At 41.9% G+C, this 27,869-nt stretch overlaps 1 protein-coding gene across 2 annotated transcripts; it reads right to left on the bottom strand.

The window, feature by feature from the left end:
* Positions 1–930: 930 nt before the first annotated feature.
* vwc2 (von Willebrand factor C domain containing 2) lies at positions 931–27,869 on the bottom strand. 2 transcript variants are annotated; one of them, XM_040034568.1, is made up of 4 exons: positions 26,276–27,869; positions 15,675–16,395; positions 14,146–14,275; positions 931–2,149 (listed from the first exon to the last, which is right to left on the bottom strand). In XM_040034568.1, the coding sequence occupies exons 2-4, from the start codon at positions 16,314–16,316 to the stop codon at positions 1,998–2,000; spliced, it is 924 nt and encodes a 307-aa protein (XP_039890502.1). In that variant the 5' UTR covers positions 16,317–16,395; positions 26,276–27,869; the 3' UTR covers positions 931–1,997. The 2 variants fall into 2 exon arrangements, with proteins under 2 accessions (XP_039890502.1, XP_039890503.1); XM_040034569.1 differs by lacking the exon at positions 26,276–27,869 and having other exon boundaries at positions 15,675–18,428.

The following is a 27,869-nucleotide window of genomic DNA, read 5'->3' as shown; positions in this document are numbered from 1 at the left end:
TTGCTGAAATATGAAGTGATTTAAAGAGAATCTTGAATGTTAATGACCTGGACAGAGACGCTCAAGGGAACTGATAGAGGCCCTGAGATGGAGCCATTACTTTACAGGCTGAGTCACAGCAGGTAAGCTGCTTGGGAAATTACACATAAGGGAGTATTATCTTGTAAAATGAAAGACTATACAGATAAAAATGGCAGCAATCCCTCTAAATGGAAGAAAAGAGAGAGTGTGTGTGTTGTGGGGGGTATTCGTGTGTAGGAAAGAAAAATCCCACAATCATTTACCACTTGTATGCACAAGAGCAAGTCCAGCTTTTCTTGAATGAATGAGCCTGATTTGAGAGGACACTTACAGTCATAGGAATAGAGGAGTTAAGGACAGCCAGAAAACCTTAATAGATCTGTGCCACTGCTCCCCCGCTGCTCTGAGAGAAGCCTGTCACGTAGCATGTACATGCATTTAGGCTTATTTACCTCGATCCCTTCGGCTGTCTGACAGGCACGTCTCACCGCTGGAGATGCAACATCGTTGTCTGGCAACCTCTTGATCAAAGTTTTGCAGCGGGGCCAGCACGCTGCACAGAGGGTGACACAGCTTTGCTGCTAATGCAAAAGATGACAGGCGAAAGCGTGAACACAACATATGCACGCGTTTATGCCAGCCTGCCTTTCAGTGTTCATAACCTGGACCTAAATTATTCATCTTCATTTTGATCTGCTGCTCGATTGGCCCTTACGCCTCTGCATTCGTTTGATTAATCTTCAAACTAAAATAACGAAGGCAAAAATAAAAAAGCATATATGCAGCAAGTCGGATGACCTTTCGGTTTCCAAATTTTGGAAGCAAATTGGAATCAATGAGATCGAATTGTCCAGTCTGGGCTTTATTAATGGAGTTGGAAATCCAGGGGCAACTCCGGAGCGTCTGCACTTCCAAGGGCTCATGTTTATATTGGGATGCTTATAACTACCGGAAATGAAAGCCCTGCATTACTGAGGAACTTAATATCCTCTTTGACAACTTATTAAATATTTACCTGTAGTTTTCACACAGATATCATCCAGGAACTTCAAAACCGAAAAACGTTCCCATCTAAAAAGGGAAGATTTGTCACTTTCAAAGGCTCCTCTGATACTCTGATCATTTATTCCAAACAACAAACCATCGACAATCATTTGTTGAGTCAAGTGAAACTGCGAGCTTTTTGTTTTTTCCAGGTAGCAAGTCTGTAAATGCAAATCACCATCAACATAAAAACTCACAGCTATAAAAAAAACAGGTACCGTCGGAGCATTTACAGAGCACAGAATGGCATTTATTTGAAACATGAACACACTGTACCGAGAGAAATACAAAAAAAGCACTTTCAAATCAAAGCACATTTGAACATCCAGAAAAAAAGGATAAAAGAAATCAGGAAACAGTCGAGTCCTCGTGAATTTACTCGTCTTTCTTCGTTGTTGTTCGCCTGTAACTCTGCACTGCGCTGTCCTGCACAGCAAGTCTGCACCCTAGCACTGCAAAATGAATCGCGCACAGTCTAGTCTGCACTTTGGTGGTAGAGGGACGGGTGTCGAGATTTGTCGGATGACACCGCGGGTTAAGAGACGTTGAGGCTTGCACCTCCAAAGACAGCTGTGTGTGTTCTATACATTCTGTTGTTTTATTGACCTCTGGTCCAATACATTGCTTAATAAAATACAGATACTATAAAAAATAGTCTTCCACTGTTTCAGCATTAATGACTCCTATATTTCATATATATATTCATAAATAATTTAATACATAGATAAATAGATATTCTGTGTGTGGATTATAAACTTTCATAAAAGCATCGTTTCAGTAATACAGGAGTGACTACAGTATTAATGCTGAAATGCTTGAGGGGTGCTGTCCGACCCTGATGCCCGGTAGACTGGGTGAAAGGCTGAGAGTGTGCATGAGGCTCGGCACTGGTGTTGCGTGCCAATGTCCCTCTCTCGTCGCCGTGCCAGTCTCTAGCTCCGCTGGCACTCGTTCTTACTGCAGGTGGCTTGACGCTCAATCTGCCACGTGCCTTCCTCGTATGTGCAGTAGCAGATTGTGCACTCATCGATCTTCACCTCTCGGCCAGCCGGTATCACCGCCGTGTCCGCGTAGCAGTTTGGCCCTGTAGGTGGTACAGACATAAAAGAAATAAATAAAGAGGAAAACAGGGCACGACAGACAACAGGGCTTTTTCAAATCTTTCACAGTGGAATTTCAAATTTAGCTCATCCATTTTTAATATGTTTCTTTTTGTGTTGTTGGCACAGTGTCACATTATCGAGGTCAGACTCACACTGAGAGCCCTGAAAAATGCGTGATTTGCTTTGTTCCTTTGATTTACAATGCTGTGGGACCTGTGCTGTGGTCAGATTAAACGAATACAAACTTGATGATAGTCAAGGGGATTGATTTATTGTTAAAATTCTGAAAATTCCTTTCATGTACGTGCAGAAGTCATTTTAAGGTTGCACTTGTCGGTTCTTTTTTGCCTTTTGAGCGGCCAAGGGCTCTGCTCGGTGTGAGGGGAACACGCAGTTCAAAGACTGAACACGACTGAAAGTCATGTTCTTTTGTGCTTCTCAGTGGATCTCAATCAGTTATAAATTCCTCAAATTCGCAGACACCTGTGTCAGCCGGCCTATTTATGAAATAGGATGGTAAACTGGTGCTTGACCTCCAGTTCATTTCAATTCATGAATCTGGTGAGTGACATTAAACATCAACATGAAGATACTTTCATTGTTTTCACTCACGTCTGGGAACATTTACTTTATGTAAAACCCTACATTCAAAAATTTCCCCGATATTTTGCTCAGTGCTGACATGACAGCATCACACGGTTGCTGTAGATCCATAATGTGAACCTCGTTTTCTACCACATCCCCAAGGTGCTCTGCCCGTGGAGGCCATTTGAGTACAGTGAACTCATTTGTGATGTTAAACAAACCAGTTTGAGATTATTTGAGCTTTGTCCTGCCAGAAGGAGCTATCGGAAGATGGACAGTGGTGCAGTAAAGAGATGGATAGGGTCAGCAATACTCAGGAAGGACGATGTCTTAAAATGATGCTCAAAGTGAGCCAAGAAAATATCCCTGACACCATTACCACCGCCATCACCACCAGGCTGGACCTTTGCTGCTGTAGCCCATCAGCCACAAACTTTGATGTGCTGTCTGTTCAGAGATGTTCTTCTGCATACTACGGTTGTAACAAGCGGTTGTTTGACTCACTGTTGTCTTCCTATCAGCTCGAAGCATCTGACCATTCTCCTCTAGCACCAAAACGTCGATTTCAACCAGAGAACTGCAGCTCGCTGTGTATTGTCTCTTCTCTGGGCATTCTCTGAAAACCATAGAGATGGCTGAGATGGGAAAATCCCAGCAGATCAGCACTTTGTGAAATACTTACATCAGGCCACCTGGCACCAACAACCACGACTTTGCCACTCAGCAGGATGTCTTGACCATGTCTATATGCCTTAATGCATTGAGTTGTTCATTGGCGGATGAATTATTTGCATTGAAGAACTGAAAGGAGAGTATATTTTAGAGTATATTTTTGCTAATGCCAGCATTGAGTGTTTTTGGTAAGGGGGATTATGAAAACATAATGTTAATGGCTAAAGATTAGAGAGGACACAGCCTAATGCCAGACAGTCAGTGCTCTGATGCAGTCCAGACCTATGCATCAGTTAGCTAGTCAGCTACAACCAACCAATTATCCCATACACTGACTGCATCAACCACCAACAGCACCGGAGTTTGTTCTCTGCATTCTGACGCTGCCAAATGTGCATGCTTAACAATTGCACTGATTTAACCCCGGCTATTTCCAGTACACAGAACACAGAGTTCCACTCAGGACAGAGCAGCAGCTCTATTTCCACTGTGGTTTCCTTAGCTGGTGCTATTCTACAATACATCAGATATACTGTCACTCTTGCTGATGCAATCTGAATGCATTTTATACATTTAACATTCATATTTTTTAATTGTTTTCTAATGTTTCTAATGCAGTGTGCAATTCAAGCTGAAGTAGGTTGCTATTATGGAGGGGCAAAGTTTCAGTATCATGTACAAATAATTATTTGGATGGGAATAAATATAAATTAGTCATAAAGGAGGACTGGCAGAATTGTTTGGCCATATATTTCAGCTTTTCACAAAGGCTGGTGACAGAAAACCTTTTGTGCAAAAGTACATTGTGCAATGAAGGCCAGTGGGACACATGCCAGTTTGAAAGTGGGGCAGGACTTCAGTTATTGTTAAACTGCTAATTTTAGATGTTATATCTGTTGCATTGACCAGATGGAGTTCAGTGCAGTTGGTTGTCTTTTGGTTTTTTGGGTTGTTTTTTTTGTTTTTGTTTTTTTATTTTGCTTTAAGACAGTTTCGTGACATCCAGGAGAAGCTGAATGCAGTCAGTCAAAGAAAAGAATGAATTTGCTGCTCGTCAGTTCATTTCTCTCAGTGGAAAATGGGCTCACTCGTCTGGGCTTTTCATTGACTGTTTCCCAAAATAGTGTTCTGTTATGGGAATATAAGAGGCCCGGAAAAAAATAATGGCTACAGAAGCATCAAGAATTTGCTAACACCCTTTCTAGAGTCGTTTCTGATGGCAAGGAAATGAAAGGCTTTTCACATTTACCTTTATGATCTCAGGCTTGCGCTTCTCTTAAAGGTGGAATTTATGCAGCTTCCACTCTGCCATCTATCATCAACCGGCTTTGAATCCACTTAAAATACACATTCCTGGGAAATCATTACAATGTTCTTCAGACTACTGATTGACCACTTATGGTTTAAGCAGAACAGCCCTTTGATTCAGTCCCAGCTCCCATCAGGATAAAGATTACACTGAATTCTCAACGACCTGAATCAAACGATTATCTCATCCACTGTCATATTCTGAAATTAAGGCATTCAACTGAATCCTGTCTTTTATTTTTGTATGGTTTGCACATGAGAGGTATTCAATTACATTTCTTTCCACGCTCCTTAGATTGGCTAAACCACAAGCACTGTAAAGCATATGTCTGGCTGAAGGCAGCTGCTCTCCTCTGCAACTTCAAGGCTGGACTGTGAATTGTGCATAAAAACAAATTAAGCACTGTTACACAGTGGTTTAATATGGTTTTTGAAGTGCACCCCAAGGGACTGCATCTTTTTTTTCTTCTTTTTTTAACTATTTTGCAGGAAATTGGCTCTCGCTAATGGAAATTTTGATGTTAGGTAGTGGTTGTTAAGACCTGAACAACTAGCCGAGAGAGTCGACAGAGGAAATAAAAGCTGTAGTCCAACTCATTTTGGTGTTTCTTCCCATCTGGCAACACTGGAGTGTACAAAGAAATCTACTTGCCATGCTTACAATACAAAAACACAAGTGTCCTCCTCCTATCGGACAGAATTACCTTCTTTTGGTCCTAAAGTGTAATGGGAATGTTTTTGTCTAGTGAATGTGCCCGCGTCCTCGACTAGTGGCTGCAGAAAAAGTGCTCATAAATCATCCATTATCTCTCCAGCCGCACGGCAAAATATAAACACTGCGGGAATTGCTTCCACAACAACAGGTGTAGCATAACAATGGCTATTTCCCTTACACTAACAAGGTCTTGAGCCACTCTGTTGTATAATTAAGATGCTGATAAATGGGGAGTCTTTCAGCTGCAGCCACCGCGTTTGATTGGACGCAGCGCCCAGAAGGAGCGAGCCTGCGCATCAATCAATGTGAACAGTTTGCCGAGGCCTGTCAAAATGTCAACCCCAACACGTTTATAAGTCTGTACATGAACGCGCACGCGCGCACGCTATCTGAATAACAACTCATCCTGTGGCCCGGGCTGCTGTCGCTACTGATTCATCATCATTAGTAGCATTTAAAGCACTGAGTCTCCAGTAAGGGGATGCATATGTCAAGGGTGTGCTAGGAGAGAGGGGGGAAATGCGAAAAATAATCTCCCACTTCGCGGCATTAATCAAAAGCACTTCCTTCGTGGAGCCGGGATTAAAGCCCGTCATTGACAGTTGCATGACACTCATTTGTGTTAATTAATGCATGGCTTTAGCCCTGCTGTGCTTACTCATTCCTCTCACCCTATTATTCTGCCATTCATATCACACCACCTTTTTGTCATTGTTTCATTAATATAATATAATATATCCCCATCTCTCCGTCACTCACTGTGGCAAAAAAAAGGGTTTTATGGGCACATCAGGCTTCACAAGAGCTTTTGAAAAAACACCCGAAGAGGCAGGGACAAATGGACTGTGCATGTGCATGAACAGTTGGACCCAAACTGTCAGTGCAGCGTGTTAGAAGTTGGCATGGGAAGCATGTGAAAGAGATAGCCATTAGCACCTGTGGCTTTTGGCTCTGTAACTGCGCCAGATAATGGATGGAGAAACGAGGACACATCCTGATGATCGCACCCCTTAATTCTGACATGTTAAAAACAGCCGCATTATAAGGTAATGGAAAGAGAAGAATAGCCGAAATCACTCATCTTAATGCATTTCTTGGGTACATTTGCATTATAAATGCAGAATAAAAACGAGGCTGCTTTGTAAGGGCAGAAAGAGGGGGACTTTGCAGGGATTTAACAACAATATGAATAATTTCTTTCAGAGATGCTCGGTGAGACTGGTTTTCTAAGTAACCGCCTCGCTTAGAGAGCCGCTGACTCTTTGGTTTTGTGGGAGTGGCACCTTGCGTGAAGGTTCGCGTACGCGCACAGATGATGCACTCGAGCAGCTCGACTGTCGTGACCAATGTCCTTTAAAGAAAGGAGCCTCGGGAGCCATCACAGCAGTGTCCAGGTGACAGTCTTTGCTGCAAGACCTTCATTTACATAATCCTTAAAAAAAAACAGCGTGTTTAAAGGTCTGGCATCAGGCCTAGAACATGTTTTTGTATCGTTTTGTTCCTCTATGGGGTTTTTTCCTGTACTGAGAATGTATTTTCAAGTCACATTAAAATGGACTTTTATTCAGGAGAAAATGTAGAAAATAACACTTAACAAGCAGACCAAAGCCGAAAAGCATTCAGTGACCCAGTAGTACTATAATGCGACTAACTATTATCGTCATTATTGCGACCTTTCGCTATTGTAATAACTCAAAGTCCAGTAATGGGAAAGAAAATGGCCTTTAAATAATAAAAATGTTGTGGTCCAGCAAAAAAAATTTAACAAAAAGGGGGGGAAAGAAAAAACTAAACCTTTTGTGAATTGATTAGCTTATTAGAGCAGATGCAAAATGCCCTGCATGTAATTCCACGTTTGCCTAAAAAATTAAACCAGTGCATGCATTAATCTTGATTTCCTCATGACATTATTTATAACAACAAATACTACCCATAAAGTCTGTTGCTGGATGTCATTTTGTTTGTCGTGTAATAAGTAAAACTTTGGATTCCTCTGCACATACGAGGCTCTAATAAATGCCACACTCTGTAGGGTAAAACTTAGAGGTCACTGCTACCTTCCAAGTAGCCTTGCCAAGACTAAAAACATAAGCGTTAGTGTGTATGTTAGACTGGCATCAGTAGCAGTCTTGTGTCCTTTCCAAACGTGAGGAGTATGCCATTAGCTTTATTATCATGTGAGGTTACAGGTTACGTTAGAAAATTATCTGGAACAGCCACAGCGTGGGAGCCAATGTGTGAAATTAGAATAATGTTCTCATGCTCGTCATTCGGTTTGGGAAAGTTCACACTCCAGCAAGTGCAGCTAGATTGGTGTTAGATACTCCAACTCATCAGGTATTCCCCATTTTTTAAATTCTTTCTCATGTAACAGAAAAAAGGAAACATCGACCGATAAGTTTCTCATTACGGTTTAATTTACTTTTCCCTTTTTTCAAAATAAAAAAAAATCTTGGATGAACAGTTTCAGCCTCACTTATTTATTTTTTTACCCTCATATGATGTGTGTGCATATTTCATACACTTACAGTAGCTTTCTCCAAGAGCCTGCTTTTACTTTCTTCCGCGAGAAATCCATCGCTGTACATGCTGAAATGCTACTGGAATTTCAATGATAAATTAGTCACAGTCATTACTGTAAGCTACATTATGGTGTGAGAAGTGTTTGATAAGTGTACCAACATTAGCCTAAGGGGCTTAGCAAACAGTCAGTAATGAAGCAGCATTATTTTTGCATTCATTGACTGAAACTAGCTCTGTTAGCTGCACTGGTCCCTATCTGTGGCATCAGGGTGAAACGGGGGATGCTTTAAATGGACAAACCAGACCATTTTATATCCATACAAACAATTTCCCTTTTGACTCATGTGTTTTTTGATGTCTGTTTTTTTAAAAGGCCCGTCTATGAATCATGCCTTTCTTAGTTTAAATGAGCCCGTATCCCTCTTGGCAACCAGGCTACCGTGTCTCGTGCTGCTCTATTTGAAGTGATTTTGGCTCCGGTTCATACTGTTTATCACACCCCCCCTTCCAGATTAGTGTTGACCCTAATGTCTGAGTCTTGGAGAGCACCACTTGTTTCCTCGTGCGTTGCCAAGGCAATACCCTGCAAGAGCAAAGGACAAGAGGGAGGGGAGCCACGGCTGAGGTGCAGACGAGAGCGACTTCTCCTGCATTGATTTTTTTTTTCTTCCCCTAAGCGTTCTTCAAAAGCAGATGCAGTGAGAGAAAACTTGGCTCAGAATCTGCAAGAACGGAAAGCGCCACGTCTTTACCAATATGTCCAAGAAAAGGAAAGCAACACGTCAAAACATATTGGCAGGAGGAAAAAAACTAAAAAAGGGAGAAAAAAGACAGGCTCCAGCTTAGAGTATAGAAAACATGTTTTCCCCCTCCAGCTCGCATTGACTAGATGTTCTTTGCATGAATCGGTGCTGTTTAATTAAACTTTATGGCATAGAGCAAATGATGGTCACAAACTTTTGAGGGCTATGAGACCATTTAATTGCAATATGTTCCACTGCTTTAAGATAATGAGTGAAAAATGATGAGAACCTGCCCCCATTCACAGCTGTTCTTTGATATTCATGAACAAATGTCTGGGCTGGATGTTAGTGATACCTCTTACTTTCATCTTCCTCCCCTGGCTCTTCCCCGAGTGTCTCCTAGCATACAGGGTGAATAACACATCTGAGGCAGGGTGCTCTGCCATAAGCATTGATTTTGCATGCCTGAAAAGGCCAAGATAATGCCTGTGCATAATTGATGAACTTATCAAACATTGAAATACCTCGTTGTATTTTTATCAATAGTGAGGAAAATGGTAAAGAGGCGAAGTGGCTGTTTGCTGGGGAATGAAGGTAAAAGACAGGAGGGATTACTTGTTGAACGAGAAACCACATCTGAGGGTTTTTTTTATCTCTACAGATTTTAATCTTTCTTTCATTTTCACTTCTCTTCGGTGCTTTTTTTTAAAAAAAGCAAAAAAACTTTCCTGTGCACACTACCAGCCTCCTTCCCCGTTTGGTGTCATCTGGGTGAGTGTTTAATTCTTTCTCATTAATGAGCCCGCGCTTTGATGTGACACTTCGGATGCACCGCGGAACCTGGGAGGTCTTAACATCTGCCCACAACTCAAACAACATCTGTAGACAAGACAAACAACAGAACCAGAGGAGGAACTCTCCGTCGACGACCTCTACCATCCCCCCCCCCCCCTTCTTTTTTTTTCTTCCTTTTTACATCATCTGTATTTTATCACGGAGCCACCTCTTCGGCGCTGTCTCATATCGAGCGCTGCATGATCAACAGCGGCAAGATGGGAGCTGACAATCGATGATCCTCGTCATCTAAATCATGGCGCCTGCAATACCTGGCTAAGAAGCATCATGAATAAAAGACAAAGTGAAATCCGATGGATAATCGTTTTGATATTGAGAGGAGCTGAAGGGAAGATCAGTGGTGTCATTTGGAGTGATGTCTCATTTACTTCTGTGTACATCTAATTAGTATAGCCTCCAATTATTTAATAAGATGTCCCCCAGTTAATTTTTCACATTTTTATTGTTCTTTGTTGTCAAGTCCAATTAAGTCCACAAAGAGATGCATCTTTTGGGGGTATTTTTGTATTAGTTCCTGACAGAGATCTTAATTTTCTGGGAGCGGATGGCGTAGCGCGCAGAGTCAGACTTTCACAAAAGATATCTGGTGTTTGTTTGTCGAGTGCTTACGCCTCCTGCTTGCACAGCCGCAACCCTGTCAGCCGTGGTCGCAAAATCACGAGCCAAAAATGATTCCCCGTCCAATAAGAAGTTGTTAAACACACACTGATACCAGACTCTCGATTCTGTGTCAATTAACACTTTGGGCTCTAATGTTCACAGCTATCGTGAACATGCGAAAACACCAGCAGGAGGCAGAGCAAAAGTGAGGAAGGAAGTGTAAATTATTGGCACGATCCTAAAAATACATAAAAAGTGTACCTGCTAGAGTTAAAAACAAAAAAAGCACAGCAGCCCGACTGCTGCACAAATGAGGCGTAAATGTTGCCAAAGCCTATTTCTGTATTCTCATAAATATCACTGTGCTCCTGTAGATTATGCTCCCTAAAGGAGTTTGAGAGCAGGCTGACAGACGCTGCATGACGATGACGAGGCTTCTACTTTTAGCTAAATGTCATAAAGGTATATGCATGAAAACAAGTATTTGAGACAAGTTTAAAAGAGCACTCTGGTCATTTAGTCCTTCACTTCACTATATTAAGGAACACAGACAGGAAAGTCCAGATTTCCATAATGGAACTGTGCAGAGTCTCATTGCGCCCAAAAGTGGAGGAAGCAATTTTGGGTTCTCATGTTTCAATTCAGTTTCTAGTTAAACAACATAACGAGTGGCTTTAAGCAGCCGACAAATGGTTTGGACATTCATGATGAATGAATCACTGAATCATCGGTACAAAAGCAACGACCTTTGATCGTAAAACGACTGGTGGGAGAAATCGCTGGTCGCATTTCGAGATGAAACATCCAGTCACTAAGCTGAAAATTGAGCATCATCATCGTCAGAGCTAAACATAACAGCGTTTGGTAAAAACAGATCGCTCTGAACTTTTGGCCAATTTGGGTGTAATTCAGAATATATGGTGCACAAGTGTAACCAGATTTCCAGCTGAGCACACAAATAATTGTAATGTTAAATCAAGCAGCAGGCTCCTGTGTTTCTCTGTGGAAGCACACAGAGGGCTTCATTAACGTTTTTAAGAGTGGAGAAATAATGCTTCCAGAACCAGCAGGTACTCCCCCACTGGAAAACTCTTAAATATGGTTAAAAAAAACAAATTTTCCCCAAGTTAAAGGGCAACAGACTACACATAAAAGATGCACTTAGCTGCCAATCAATCACTGTTTGCAGATTAGACTAGTGTTTCAAAGATATCACTTTCTTTTGGAAGTTATAAGTGAAAAAGGTGTTCTTTAACACCATTTAGCTTGGTTTGCAAGCTGCATGCATAATTGCACATGTGAAATACATCAGTACAGAACAGCCTACCTGCTAATTAACACATGAGCAGAATAACTCTAGAATCACACTCAAAAAAACAAAACAAAAAAAAACTGGAGCACAGACATCTTGGACGGTCTGTTGGTATAATTAACCACACAACAAGCCGTATTATTTGTCAGATAATTACAGATCAAGAGGTCCAGTAGAGTGCCTCCAATTAGCCGAGGTGATGTCTAGCAGCAACACTGCGTGTCCGTGGGTCCGCGCACACGTGCCACTCAAATCAGTCACGCCTTTAAACATATATAACTTTCAAAGTTAGACATTTGAGCTGATAGCATTAACTTTAAGGAGCATGGGTGTTTCCTGGACTTTTTAAAATGGTGTGTCACGGGGTTACGAACAAGACATAAATCACAATATGCAAATAACTGTGAGCAGACCTCCTGCCTCCATAATCATGCATGAGGAGATGCAGCTGTCCATAAGAAAAGAGCACAACTGCAAACCAAATGCAGTCTGGTTACAATCATAAATATGTTTTATTTCATTGTTGGGTAGAAGAAAAAATAATCTCACATCAGGAAACAACGGGCAGCCATTAAAAAAAAACTGCTATATCACCTCTATTATTAGCACTTTTATTGCGTTTTGTTATTTAATATTGACAATGATGTATTGAGCAGGACAAGTTTGTTTTCCCCCATAAAAAAGGATTCCCCAGTCCTTCTTGTACCCTCTATAATTTCCGGCAATGGCTGCATTGAGGAAACAGCATCAGCCTTGCCCCTGACAAAGAGCGAAACTTCTACACTGGCTTCATTTTTCAGCTCTAGAGGGTGTCAGTTGGCTAAAATATAAAATCTCCCAGCTCAAGCTGAGATTAACTTGATGATGTTATTAGGGTCATCAATTTAGGAAGCTCTAACAACGCCACAGAAGACGTGCCCTACTGTTTTTGCAGGCTGAGTAGTTAACACTTTTAACCACACAATCCCCATGGGCTACAGTATTCCTCGCGACAGTATTAGCTGTGGCCAGATAACGTGTCATCCCTTGCATAGCAAGCCGCATTCATTGAAAGGTAATGTGTGGTAATCTTATGGTAATAGGGACTGACGTCAACCTAAAACTGAAAATCCTTATCGGGTGAACGAGCACGTGGATTTGGGGATACTTGAGAATACAAATGCCCGCTCTCTTCAATCTGCCACATCTCTGTGCATACTGTACGGGATCTACATTCGTCTCCTGGACTGCCGTGCCTACAAATGTGGCCCAGCTAATCCACTGGGCATTTCACAGGGGGGAAATTATGGAGCACTGCCCAAAACTGTCCAAAAAGCACTCTCAGCATGATCAATATGTGCATATATATAAAATGTGGGTGTACAGCAAAAATAAATAAATAAATAAATAAATTTGGAAGAACAAAGGACCAACATGTACTCCCCAAGATTACAGCAGCCAAATATTAATAAAGCGAGCGACGCTCTATGACTACCAATCTTTTTCAACTTGCTACCACTGGAAGGTTGTGAGACAGGCTTCTCATTTGAGCGGGACGATTTCTGATTGATGACTAGTCATGAACATTCATTACATGCAAATTCTAATGTCTATAATACTTCCAGAGTTTAAAATGATACATGACTAATGCTAATGTGATATTCTGGGTGCAATGATAATGAACCGATGGCAGACATATGCTGAAGAAGAGGTGTTTTTGTGCGTGTGTGTTTTGTTCATTTAAGCCAAATTCATTCATCATCATCTGATCATCTGTTTCAGATCGACTTCTAATTTTCCCATTTGGCATTTAATGTGTAAAAAGTTCCAACAGACGCCTGGAAAATCAAAATCTCTCACTTGCAGTTTTACCTGGAAAAAAAAAGACACTACCAGCAGCGCTTGTCACCTTGTAAGCGGTTCATACAGACGAAGCACTTTCACATGCAGCGGGTTCTGTTTTCCACATGCAGATTGTTTGCTCTTGTTTATAGCAGACAGCCTGCGCCGCTTTAAGATTCCAAGTCAGAGATACATATCGCAAGTCATCATTCTTTTTGCTGAAGGAAGCAATGTTGCTGACATTGCCATGTTGCATTAGAGTCACGCCAAGAAAACAAGGGGGCATAATCTAGGACATGCTGTCTGGAATCATCGGAAACAACTTCATATAATCGACTCTGAGCTGCAGAATTCCTTCTTCTCAGGCAGGCCGAAGCTCTCAAACCAACGGGATCATAAACTCCACCCCCCGCCCCCCCAACAGCAGCAGGAGCAGCAAAAAATGCAAGCGTATCTCAAATCTCAGTACCACACAGTAGACGGATTTGGAACATATGCTACAGAATCAATCAAACGACTCTCGAAATGACATTAAGAATGACGCAGAGAAAAAAGTAATATTTACACAAAAACAGGCCACGACTCAGAGCTCATTAGCCATATTTTTTTGCCGTGACTTCATTTAAACAGATTTGATCCGATGTGGCAAGATACTGCACACACTGCAGTGCAGCATGCTGCCTGCTTTGCGTCAGCGAAATGATGCTTTGCTACCTCGCTACTCCTGTTGTGGTGCCCTTGAGCAAAAACTGGCACTAGTAGGGCTTTCATGCCAATGCCACTGGGAGACCGACTGCACTGGAATGAACTGGCTTGTTGAAAGAAATCATCATCTCCACTCACCACCCTTGCAGATGGGACAGCACTGATCCGGCTCGTACTCCGGGTCCACGCACTCCGTCTGTGGGCAGGCTGCCACAGAGCACAGCACCTCTCCGCTCGGCTCACACCTGCACTTCTCACACGGAGACACCTGATAGCAGAGAAAAAAAAACATCAATTAACGCTCTTACAAACAGTTCATCACATGCACAAGTAAACACAGGTGACATAAACTCCTCCCATATTAATTGATTTCTTGCCATCTTTGTCTAAGATTCATTTATTTCATGTCTGTTTAGCCAATTGTCTGCCTTTCTGCAGCTCTCTCTGTCTCTCAAACACACACAACCTGCACACACAAAACACGCCTGCCTGTCTGCCTCCTTTAAAGACTGTGTGCACTCAGTGTCACAAAGCCACATCTATAGGGAAGCCCCATCTTTCTCAACTTCATTGCCAATGAATGCCTCATTTTACAAAGGGCTGAGTCGAGAATTGAACTTCACAATCGAATCAGGGGGATATGGAGAAATCAATAGGAATGGGAAACAAGAAGGAAGATGCTTCCAATTTTCTCGCCGCGTGATCAGAGTCAGGAATTACTGAGTTATCCGAGCGTTCCTGTATATCTCAAAGTACAGCAAATGTAGCACAAAGGCAGAGCGCACTTTGAATTACATTTAGCCTGCAGCCTACAGTGTCCATGCAAAGCTCAGTTTAGCAGCTGCATGTATAAAGTCATATACATGTAGTCTTAACAAGAGAGCAAAGGTTAATTCCAGCATTGCTGTAGATTGCAGAGGCTTGCGCCTCCGCATGGCACTCCACTGTGAAAATGGAGTGAGGTAGCACTTAGCACAATGCCCCAGAATGCAGCAATCAAGCATTAAAACCTGCCTGTTGCTTAGTTTCAAAGCACCCCCTCTTCACACAGCAGAAAGGCTGATGTATGCGGCTAGTGGCAGTAGAGGCTTTCTGTAGATTTGGCTCAGCAGAGAGCTGTCAGCAACAACATGAGTTAGAGGAAGACATCCCATATTAGCCCCAACCACCTGGTGAGACACTATCCATTATAAATAGGAGCATTAGGCGCTGATAAATGAGACCTAACGCTGAGACTGTGGTGCAGTCCTGAGCCGAACCTTTCAAAGTGGTGTCAGAAGATAAAACAACCATCTCACCAGTGTATTTCTTCTTCCTCAAACACCCACATGCAGCAGTGTGCTGCGCTGTGCTGTTGTAACACTACTATAACTGTAACTTTTATCATGTGTATCAACAAACTAAATATGGAAACACTCTGCTGAAGCTGCACTGCTAAATTCAGCCTCCAGTAACATTGTGCAGAGGAGAAAAAAAGGGAAATAAAAGACAAGTGCTGACCTTTGCCATTATAAATTTGCCTGCCTGCTTGCATGCTTGCAAGGCGAGGTAACTAGCTCCTGTGTAGTGCCTGTGATAAACTCCACTCATGGCGAGGGAGTGTTCTGTCAGCACTTCTTTCAAGTTGGAGCATGTCAAAAATGAGTGAATGCAGTTAATGGGCTCACCTTAAACTCTTCTAGCGAAGCATAGATCTTGCCCCGAAACTCACAGTAGTTCTTTTTCTCCTTGCACTGCGGGCAGCACTGGCTAGTGTCCACTTTGATGCAGCGAGGGTGGACCTTGGGACATTCTGGCTTGGAGCACAGAGGGCCTTCATCTGTGCAGAGGCAAGGGCACGTTGAAGGGCCCGGGGTGAACTGCTCGCCGATGGCAAAAACAAAGCCGCTCTCATCCATGCAGCCTTTCCCCCTGTAGTCTGGGTACGCGTACTCGTCGATGGCGTCCAGGGAGAGGGTGACGTCACTGGTGGGAGCTTCGTCTATTTGGTTCAGGCTGTCCTGTTCGCTCCACAGCTCCTGGGAATTCTCGCCTTTAGATCCTCGCGCCTGAGAGCTGAGGTTTGACCTGGCAGTCCTGTTGGGCCCTACAGCATTGATTTCCTGCGGCTGTTCCTGGGCCATGTATCCCAGCGGCTCCTCTGCAGTCTGCCTTTCCTGATGTTTGTCCTCCCTAGCTTGGGTCAACACCCTTTCCAGACGCTCTTGGCTCACCGGTAAGGTCGCGATAGGATTACACAGAGCGCCGCTCATCATCAGGAACCCAAGAACAAAGAGAACTTCTGCTGTCATGGCAACGGAGTGCAGCATCTCTCCCCACCACCAGCGAGGTGGGAAAACACCTTGGCTCACATAACACACTTCACATCTCAGGTGTGAGCCAGTCCATCTGGAAAGAGAAAATTAAACTGGGGTTATGTGCTCGGCATTTTGTCACTTTTTATCCAAGGTGTGGCTTTTGTCTCATTTAGCCTCGAGAACAGGGCAAGAAATTCACTTCAGAGCACTGCTTCATCATGTCTGTCGAACACCCCGCCGAGTGTGATGCAAGCCTGCAGGATCAGTGAATTGGATCATCAGGACAGGGAGCATTCATGGGGCCGTTTTAGGAAATCGATGCTGCTTCATACTGTAACACTTCCCTGCATCAATCGGGCTCAGCGGTGATAAAGTAAAAGAAAAATGGTCAAAAAAAACCTCCAACAACTTGAATCTTGTAAGCTCGTAAGCTCTTAGGGAGAATCAGGATCAATGTCTAGATTTTTTTTCTTAAATGAATCCCAGTCAGCTGTACAAAAGGAAGATTTGATTTGAAAATAGAACATAATATCAGTCTGGAAAGAAAAAATTTCCTTTGCTAGAGCTGACTGCAGTGGCCAGCTTTTGCAAAGGGGAGCATTAAAAGTTTCCCTCTAAAGCTCTGTCTCTCTGTTTTTTGTTTTTAAATCAGAAGTAGAAGCACATCTCTTTCCTTATAGTTTTCAGCACTGCCAGGAGTCAATATACAACAGCTGAAGTTAAGGAAAATCCCAGGATCAACTGCTGACGCTGCACACACTGCAAATTTCTGAAAAGCTGTAGTCAATGTTTTTGTTTTTGTCTCCTGCTTAACTTGATTTACCGCACCGCCTTGAAATTCAAATGCCCGCTACGATGCTTTGCTGCATTCAGTGGCCTACTTCCATTCATTTCCCTACTCCCACCAAATGCTCGGCTTAGCTCGACGCCGAGCTCCGTCTGACGGGCTTGTCTAAGAGTTGACATCCGCGGCCTATTTCGTTAAACAGAAAAGGTGAGATTACCCCTCATCGATTGACTCGACAATTAACTTAAGACCTGTCCGCGTTTGTTTAAGAAATAGTTCACCATATTGATTGGTTTGTCAGCGTCAATGAACACAACTAATTTCCAACAGAGTGTTTAGGAGCCCTAAACAGCAGGTGAAGAGCTGAAATGGTAACGCATACAGCAGAGATAGCAGCCGCATTAATTCTACTGTGAGGAAAACAAAGTCTGCATGTTTTAAGCCACGCATTTTGATATTCATTAATTCTGCTCCATTCTGAAGGGGAAAAAAAATGCTGGAATTGACTGCTGGCACACCAGTGGTGTTTGAGTAGTGTTTTAGCTGAATTGCTATGTTTGAGGCTGAATCCTTGGAGCTGCTGTGGAACTGAGAGGAAGCAGAACGAGGTGCATACCGATAACACTGTTGCAGCTGAAAGAGAGACAGAGAGAGAGAGAGAGAGAGAGAGAAATGCCTAGGCCTCATTAGCAAAAAGGACCTCATTTGGCTTTTTTCAGTCTCACCTCTCCACCTTAACAGCTGCTACTGGCTGTCACATTAACACCGCTGCTGGTTTTTGCTGTTGTGCTCTCCATCCAGACTGAGCTCTGGGTGGCCCTGAGGCTTTGCTGGCATTCGGGAGCAGAACCTCATCCATACATCATGTTAAAGGACACGAGGATGCCAATAGATCTATATTTGCCCTTCACTGTCAACAGCTCCCACGGATAACCGGCAACAAGTTAATTCCAAAGGTAACGCGGTCGGTACGGTGTGTGAACAAGCTGGTAATGAGTCATGTAGGTGTCGTGTCTCGCAGGCGTTCTCTCTTTTCTCATTACGTAAAAGTTGCTCGAGTTTGTGTAACTCTCACTGTCACTTCGCACAAATGTGGCAAATTTGTAATGAAAACGTCCCCTGCGAACCCGTCAGCGTTGTGACTTACTAAACTTCATCTGTGCAGCGTAACAAGAAGATGCGGTGCATTTTATAACCTTTAAGCGGGCACGCAATGCGAAAAGGTGCACTTGGTTAAGTGCCATGAAATAACAGTTTGTGTTTGTGTCCTGTGAATAGGCTGTAGATGTAAGACAACCGTAACCACTGTGACGTCTGTGAAGCCTCAAGCTGAGTGCTTTTCAGCCGTCAGCATCTTGGTGTTTTGACACCAGACACAACATGACTCTAATTGGGACCAATATGTACAAAAACATCATGTCTTTCCCATCCATCCGTTTCCGGTTAGCCAGTTTAGGATCACAGTGAGGCTGGAGCCTGTCCCAGCTGTCATAGGGTAAAAGGTCGGGCACAGCCTGGGCAGGTCGCTACTCTCTCACGGGGCCAACACAGAGTGAGAGACAATCGTTCATGCTCACACCTATGACCAATTTAGAATCACCAATTAACCTAACCCCATGCAGATCTTTGGACTGCCGACTGTGCTTTGCATGCTGCTGCAACATCATCACACAGTCACTTCTATTTATGCTTGCTGTTAAGGTGCATTATTCTCCTGTACGATAGGGGTCACCACTCAGACAGTGCCGCCACATCAGCGCTGATATAGGAAGCGAAGAAGTCAAAACTGGAAGCAAAGACATTGCAAAGTGTTTGGGTTTTTTTTTTTTAAATGTTTTCCACAAAGTCTCATCTTTTCAAATTGTTGCAGTATCTTCTTCAGTATATCTATATATCTCTGAGATTCTGTACTGATATACCATTAAAACAGCCATAAAAACCAATACAATGGTACATTTGTACATTCAACACAGCTGCATTTTAGGGTTAATGCACCAGATTACAAAAATCAAGAGGTGCATGACCACGAGTCACAAAAATATTGGCACATGCCACTGAATGTAATCAGCATAAACACGATTTAGATCTTTTTCCATCCAGTAACACTTCAAGTTAGATATTTGGACCATAAACACGTTTAAAAACGTTTTGAAGATCATAGATGAGCCATTTCCCCACAGACTAATATACAACACTATGATGCACGTAACTACAGGAGTCGCCCCCTGCTGGCCATTAGAAAGAATGAAGGTTTAAGACATTTCTTGGTTGATAGATGAAAAATCCTCACAAACTAAAAAACGTCAATCGTTTTAGTTTGTGCTTATTAATTTCAAGCTTTTCAGACCAGCTTTAAGATCCATCCTCACTGGCTTCTCTGTGGTGCCATAACCAGTACATTTATTCTCTTCCTATTCAGACAATAATAAGCACTGAACACACTTAAGTCTCTTTTCCATTCTTCCTCCAACATACAACACAGTCAAAGGGTTGCTAACTATCCACTTACAGAGATGATATACACTGGTGACGTGAGTGCTCACTACAGAACTACATGTGTACCCATGGCTGAAAAGAGTCCTAAACAAATGTACCATTTACTTGCTTTTGTATAACTTCTACTTCAAGCCACAGTTCCCTGCTGTTTTTATGAAAACACATACTCCTGATAAAATAAAATAAAAACTATTACATCTAAGACCCATTTCATTACTTCAGGAATCAATGGGATAGCTACTAAAAGCCGCAGACAGGTTTTGGTTCTGGTTTTATTTATTTATTTATTTTTCTTATTGGATTTGTTAAAGGTAAGAAAAGGAAACAGCAGCATCTTTTTTATCTCTTGACAACAAACTCTTTACAAAATTATGCAGATTCCCAGCATCGGCAAATCAAATTGTTGCCTACATCCATTAGCCTTATCCTTATGTCATCTTGCCATTTTCATACAGATCACATCTTTTCCAAATGTCTATCTAATTAATTCTCCAGCACACAGCATAATGTGTGCCAAATGTCAGGAAGATTTACAGACTGGATTGAAAACACTGAAAACATTTTCACTGTTCAAGATGCCTTTGTGGATACTTCTTCTTTACCACTCCTCAGGTTCAAGTGATGGCAAGCGTTTTTTATATTTATAATGTTGCATATAAGCTATTTGCTGAAAGGTCATGGATTTATCTTTGGCCTACAGCTCTGCAAAGAATTCTGGGTTTTTTGCTTCACTGCTCTATCTTCAGTGCTCGCTAAGACGTTCTGGCAGGAAGAGAAAAACACAACTAAGAAGTGACATGAACATACAATACAGTATCAGTCTACATGTCGCTGCAGAATACAGCATTGAATATTACATAAATTATACGCATTAATCACCTAGTGTCTTTCACGCTGCAACCATAGTCTCTTTAGGGACCTAATTGTGATGTAGCAAGTCTGTGTTTTTGCCTGCCGAGGTAACAACAGCGCTCTTGCGCTCGGTCACAAACCCTGCACAGGTGTGACCTCAAAGCACATCTCAGATTTATGCTAACTACCGGCTGCAGCCATCAATCAAAAGCATACCAGAGATTATATAAGCTGGTATCAGTGAGTTCATTCACACGTGTGACACTTCAGAACACCCACTTCTGAGCAAAATAAAGAAGGAAATTCAGCTTTGTAAGTGGAAAAGCAACTCTCCAATTAACAGCAAATACTTATCGCTGGAAAACAAACACTTGATGGAAAATTAGGTGTGTTTATGTGTATATATTTTTATTTTTATGGGAGAGCAGTCACTTTTTGAACCACACAGAGTCTAGTGGATGCGCATTTCCCCCTTTTTTTTTTTAAATCGCTTTGGCAAGTGGCAGGATTCTGCACTGTGCCAAGTGAAGTGGTGCAAGCAATTATCAAGTGACATAAGGTGCTAAAATGAGATTAAGGTCTAGGCAAAGACTTTTTTTTTTAAGTCAGTTAAACAAGAAATATGTATGAGAAAAGTTCAAATCCCCAGACATGCAGTTTGTATTATATTACAGTGCCTTGGACCAAAACAGTTACACTAACACATGCATCATAATAATGCCAATAAAAAAACAGAAGCTTATCTTTGCTGTTGTGCTGAGACTTGATCTGACGGTCGTCCAATTTTTGATTAATAAATAATGATGCAAACAGACTCCAGGAGAACAAACCACACACCCCGGGAATACAATATATATCTCAAATATAAGACTAAAACGTCTCTGGAGTGGTCATATTGTATTAAAGTTTAATGACTGGGACTTTAAAGCAGGTTATGGTCGGCCGGCTTTCAGACAGCGATGTGAAAGTTGTCGGTTCAAACCTCAGGCCTGACAGGCTGAACAGCAGGAAGACCTCTGCTGGAAACTGACAGCAAAGGAAGCAGATTTCCCGTGAAATACAACATCGCATTCATTAGTATAAAAAGCAGATTCGGGTCTCTAAATTCCTGCAACACATGCGCTATAAATCATGCACTACTATAGAAAAATGTGGCTGTCTTGTCAATACATTTCATATTGCACTACACCATCCAAATCCCAGATAAATGTCTTTGGATTTGTTTTACTGGCTAATATAAGTCTAAGGGAGTTAGATGTCTCATGGGTTTAGCCATCGCCAAACATTATTCATGTCACTTTGTAGGTTAATGTACTGTCTGCAAATGACTTCACTGCACATAAAATGTAATTATTTCTGTTTGCATGGCTGATGTAACCTATTAAATATTCATATCTTATTTAATATTTCCTTGCTTGCTATATCAACACTGTTTTATGGACATTCCTGTGTTTTGTCACCTTCATTATACCCAGCTTACAGCAGAGGAAGGGCTCTGCCTTAATACTTTCCTGCAAATTGGTTTTTAATAAGGTCAAATAACATATTTAAGGGAGAACATATGCAATTATTAATATTCTGCAACCAGGCAATGCATGGGTCAAGAAGAAAAGCACTGACAGTGTTCTCCTGTTGTAATGCACTTTCACTGATCATAGCTACATCACAGTACATGAAACTTGCCATTAAATATTGCGCGTTTTTATTATAATTTATTATTTATTACGCTATTTGTTTCGACTGTGCCTTCGAAAGCAGCCTGTTGTTTTTTCCACCTATATTTTTCCTGGGAAAAATACTAAATAATTTGATTTTCTCTGGATAAATTAGATCAAATTTATAGATACTAAGTGCTAGCCCAAAATTTAATTCCAGGGTACTAAGAAGATGTAAGAGATGGATGCATATCAGCATGTCCATATTAAAAGAATGGGAATTGCCTTACTGTATGTTACAGATTGTTTTCCCCTCGTCCACCCCAAACTTCACCTGATATGCCTTCATATAGCTCTATCCTTCAATTCTCTGCATGCAGTTAGCAACAATTACCATATACACAGAGGATGTAACCTTGGATTTGTGTCTATCTAACTGAAGAGAATTTTACAGGGACATGCAAACGCCTGCCCTCTTGAAAATTTCTGTTAGTACAGTTAAATGAATAAAAGATGTCCTAATTTCCACTAGGAATAAAGTTAGAGTGAGAAAATCAAGAAACGAGGAAACAGCTGGGCACCCTGCTGGGCACCCGGCATGGTCAGTGCTTAATAGCTAATCTTTTGGCAAGTAACACAACTTGCTGTAGAAGTTAAGAGTCATTTATTTATTTACTCTGAATTTGTTAAATATTCTTGCAAAAGCTTCAACTTCTGTGTTCTTTTGAGGTTTGGCCACAGATTTTTCATGCCGTTTAGGCCGACAGACTATCAGAGCCATGGGGAAAAAAAACAAACAGCCTTTAGTTTCTTTTCGTATTTGACTCTGAATTTTAAGGTGTGTTCAGGATCATTGCCCCGATGTAGAAACCAGCCTCGTCTCATCTTCTCATCTTTTTTTACAGACTCAAACTGTGATGCTTCTAGAGTTTGCTGGTATTTAATTGAATCTATTCTTCCCTCTGCCGGTGAAATGCTCCCTATTCCGCTGGCTGCAACAAAAGCCCAAAGCACGACCTATACACCTCTGTGAAGTTGAAGAAGTCTTCTTTTCATGAATTCTTCTTTTTTTTCTGTGAAATCTACCTCAAACACATCTGTGTTTTGCCTTTCTTGCAATCCAGGTGGCGGCTGTCTCTGAACATTGTCTTGGTCTTCCAGACCTCAACTTGATCTCCACCACTCCCGTTAGCTTTCATCTTCCTAACGAACTGAGCAAAGAGCTCCCTGAATGCCTTCCTCTCATAGCAGTCCCTTGCTTTGTAGGTAGAGTGCTGTTTGGGTGCAGAATTCTTTGACACAAGCTGAAGAAGAAGTCGGAGTATTTATAAAACTTTGAAACTTCCAATATGGTGTTTCATTATGACAAGTGTGAAAAATCTTGGAAAAGATAATCCAAGGTTAGGAAAGACTGGGGGTAGTAGCTGTGGCTCATGAGGCAGAACTATTAAATTGAAAGGTTGATGGTTCAAGCCCTGGGTCCTCAAGTCTGCATGGCAAAGTATACTCGGGGGGGCAAGATACTGAACCCCTAGTTGCTGCCAATGCATTCATTATATTGCCAATGTGTGTACATATTAGATAGAAAGCATTTCAGCATAGGGGGAAAAGGTGCTTGTGTGAATGAGGCACGCACCTTTCCTGTTTTCACACTCTGCAGTTCTACACAATAGAAATGACAGACAAATCTATCTCCAAATGTTGAAATAGTTTTTCCCTTTTTGGAGTTCACTTCATTTTCTACTCACTTAACTGTTCACTGTTGCAGAAATGTGGACCAACCTTTTGCATGCCACTATAATTATCCCTTGATAATACAATTGCATTTTGTTATTCTGCTCCAACCATTAAAATTGCAAATCTAACTCCTGCCGGTCCCCGTGCTATTACTTTTGAGGACCGACCATGCTTCCACTTCCATCTGACATTTAAATATATCTGTGGCTTCCTGCGCCGGAGTGAACGGACTCAACATCCAACCTCGGTGTTTGGCACCAGCACCAGTTCAGTCATTATCGTCGCTGAAGTTATAAATCCCTTCTGTCAAAGGCCAGAGTTTTGTTTACATCTCAGGCAACCGAACATAGTAGGTTTGACCACTGAGGTGCAGCAACAATGATTAATCAAGACGGGATTCAGCCTAGCTGCAGCTTCACGCTTCAGTGAAGCTCACCATCGCATTGATTCATGACTCATAAATTATTGTCGTTTTCATTACACAGCAGAGCGAATATGGACGATAAGTCCTGCCACAACAACCTGAGATCTGAGTGCAATTTTTAGCTCCACCTTGACAAATACGATACTATTATTCATATAAATTGAACTGGCAAGGTTTCAATAACACAAACCGTGGCGCTTGAGTTGTGTAAAGGCTGACCTCCCTATTACTTTCTTCTTAGATGTCACTCAGTTAGGGCGGTTGATGGCTGTTCAGTCTCGCAATAATGCTATAAATAGGGTCAAATGTACTGAGGCAGCTCGCTCATCTCCAGAAATTTTCTACACCCCAACTAAGCTGTTTGTTTCTAATTAGCATTTAATCTTAATTAATAGGAGTGGTATTTAAAAGAATAAATAGGACAATTTGCAAATCTGATCCCAGTGAAACGCTTCACGGTGACAGAAACGATGGGAAAGGGATGCAGCAGTGGCGAGACTACAGTATCAGCACCCTTTTTTGTTTCGTTCTCTGTGTAAGGCTGGTATAGTACACAACGTATGTCTGACAAGCAGCACTACCAGATAAGCAAACATCATATTCACATTGTCTTGGGGAATGCAACTCCTGCGAATGTCCCTATGTAAAATCAAAGTGGATGTCATTGAGAGGAAAACCATCTCCTCAGGGCTAGAATAAACTCAGACAGACAAATATGCCCTCGCCACTGCATGCACTTCATTTATTGCACACAGATTACAGATTCTCCTAGTTAGACTCCTCCAACAACCCAACATGCCATCAACATAACAATTTACTCTGAGGTCTGCTTCAATTTATGACAAAGCCGATCGCAGGGGATGAGATGTGAAATGCTTAGGCGGTGGTGACTTGTGGGCTTGGATCTGACAGGGCTGAGAGAGTATTGAATTAATGATGCTGCGTTTTAAAATTCATTTTCATACAGATAAACAGTGTGAAATGATGAAATCCAATTAGAGCAATAAGGGACACTAAGGCAGGATCCAAGAGCATAAAGCCATCTGCCAGTGAGTAAAGATTGCTGCAGGGCTGTCTAATTGAATTTTGTCCTCTGACTGTAAATCTTACTAGTGACCCAAATCAGAAGAAAGTTTGCCTAAACATGCAAACCAACAGCCCTTGCAAAACTGTCATACAGGCTTTAAGGTTATATGCAGTGCATGAAGGTAAGTGGTTTGCTCTTGCAACAAAGCCAACTAGGGAAAGTCTGAGGCTGGAACTATATTAAGGAAAAGAGAATTTAAAAGGCTGTTTTTTGTGTGTTTCTCAATAAGAACAAAGAGAAGTGATGATGATGATGATGATGATGATGACAGTGATGGGTATGCAGCTGGAACACACCCAAAACGGAACTAGCATTTCAATAAAAAAAAATGAACAAATCAGAACAGAATTTACCAAATAATAATAATAACAACAACAACAAGCCTACAGTATCACAAAACATATAGAATCCTGAGACCCTACCCCCTACTTTTCTGGATACTATGAATATATTAAATAATGAATACATTGGATTGTGGGTTTCGGCTGCCTGCTCGGCTCGGCTCGGCTCTGCTGGTAAAGGCTGTGCTGACTGGATGGTGCACCTCTAAGTGTGTGAGCAGAGTCTGAAACCTCTCTTAGAAAATCCTCAGTCCTATTTTACATATTTAAAAAAAACACATAATGAACTTACAATAACAGCCACAGGTGCAACAGTAGGTTGCGACAATCTGCGTTAGTTTTCTCCAATCAAGCTAATTTACATGGGATTAGGTGATAGGTGCAATTAAATGCATGCACGGTGGCTTTACTGTGACACAGAGAGTGGGAACATCAAGGAAATGCAAAAGAACATTAGAGCAGAAAACATAAATTAGCCTATTCACAGTCAACTAAGTTGATCTGAAGCCCGAGCGTTCAAGCAATTTAAGACAAGCAAATAAGAGAAGAAGAAAAAACCTCCACACAGGAACATTGATGCATCCTTATTCACCTGTGATCCTCGGAGTGAGTCCGTATCCGTGAGTGCGCTGGGTTCAAACACACAGCCTTCAGCCTGCTGGACAGCGGAGCTCAAGACAGCAACAAATGATGTGTAGTGTAGAGATGGGAACAGGCGCTCGTTAAGCCAGTCAAATGCACAGTTTCCCCGGAGGAAGCTCGCAGGTCATCAGCGTGCTGCGCTCAACTTTCATCGGCGCAGTGAGTGAGAGCGCTCCGTCTGCGACGAACAGCCAGGGTTTCAAAGCGCTACTGATGTTGCTGCCCTACACTGGCACTTTATTTCTCACGGTGACAAAAAAAATTAAATAATTTAATAAATGGGGGAGAGAAGAGAGGCAGCAGCGCTCCGACGTCACGTTCAGCCGAGAGACCGCTAGATGGAGCAGTTAAATATGGCTCCAAGACAACAGGCAGTCAATTAGTGAGCCCGATGGATGTTTCACAGGTCGGTTCAGAAGGTTCACTCGCTGCTGTGATTAACGACTTTACCTAATTATCTGGAATTAGGGAGTCGTTTTCCATGCCGCACTTTGGTCTTTGGGGGTAATTTGGTGCCAGAAGAGAAAAAGACTAAAGCACCTGATGTAAGATTCTGATTAATTGTTGCATAAAGATGTTTTGTGTGTGTGTGCGGCCAAGATTCCTCCTCTTACCTGATTTATCTTAACTGAAGCTGTGAATTGCATCCCCTCAACAGCCCGCTGTTCATCAGTGTCACATAGTCATTTAATCCACAGAGATCCCGTTTTATTGTTCATTTGCCTGTTTCATTACCAAAAAGGTCTTAAATGGTTTAAGACATTATTTCACATTAGTTAGTCATTATTTATTGTTGCCAGTGGGAGGTGAGTTTAAATAACTAGCAGCACAAATAAGCAGCGCCAATAAGTCGCCACGCTGTCAGTTTTAGACTGTTTTATTTTCATTTTCATGCCTAAAACTTTTTTTTTCTTGCAGTCCAAGGAGATAGCATGCTTCATACTTCACTGCATTTACCTGACAGCTGTGAGTAAAAGATAAATTCCTGGGCACAGCAGCTGAGAAAAAAAAAATCTAACACCACCATGATAACCTGTTCACAGCACAATATCCAGCAGGTGTATTATCTTAGCTGGTGCTGTTAGAAAGGAAATGCCATTAGCTTAGCAACTATGTGGTCACAGAACAAAGCTGAGCAGAGTGACAGTTTGACCTGATGCAGCCATAACTGATGTTCTTCCACATTCACTCCACTTTGCCCAGCTACATTATATGTAAATGCACATACAGTCTACCTATATAGTAGCTGGATGCACATTTAGACTTCAGATTATTGAAGCCACTCTTTTAATTTTACTTTGAAAGTGAATTTGTAGGATTTCTGTTCCCTTTTATGAAGCCGTTTTGGTACTTTTACCTTCTCCATCACTGGTAGCACTACCTGAGCACACAAAGAAATTATCCTAGAAATCCAGTTGGTAAAACAACAGCAGCAGACTATATGCTGTTCAGGTCTCTAAAAAAGTATTCCTTATATGGATAAAACAAACAAACTTTAAGATAAAGCAAAGCTTCAGAAATATAAATCTAAGGGATATTATTTA

Source organism: Simochromis diagramma, unplaced genomic scaffold (genome assembly GCF_900408965.1).
Source record: "Simochromis diagramma unplaced genomic scaffold, fSimDia1.1 OVJJ01000481.1, whole genome shotgun sequence".
In the NCBI taxonomy this organism is placed as follows: domain Eukaryota; kingdom Metazoa; phylum Chordata; class Actinopteri; order Cichliformes; family Cichlidae; genus Simochromis; species Simochromis diagramma.
The sequence above is the reverse complement of the archived record's forward strand: the minus strand, read 5'-3'. Positions and strand labels throughout refer to the sequence as shown.

Bases quoted from the DNA above. Each gene is read 5' to 3' on its own strand.
- vwc2 (XM_040034568.1), bottom strand. From the start codon at position 16,316: ATGCTGCACTCCGTTGCCATGACAGCAGAAGTTCTCTTTGTTCTTGGG. The intron at 14,276-15,674 runs GTGAGCCCATTA...CTCTGCTATCAG, and splicing joins CTTCGCTAGAAGAGTTTAAG to GTGTCTCCGTGTGAGAAGTG. The intron at 2,150-14,145 runs GTGAGTGGAGAT...TACCACCTACAG, and splicing joins CTGTCCCATCTGCAAGGGTG to GGCCAAACTGCTACGCGGAC.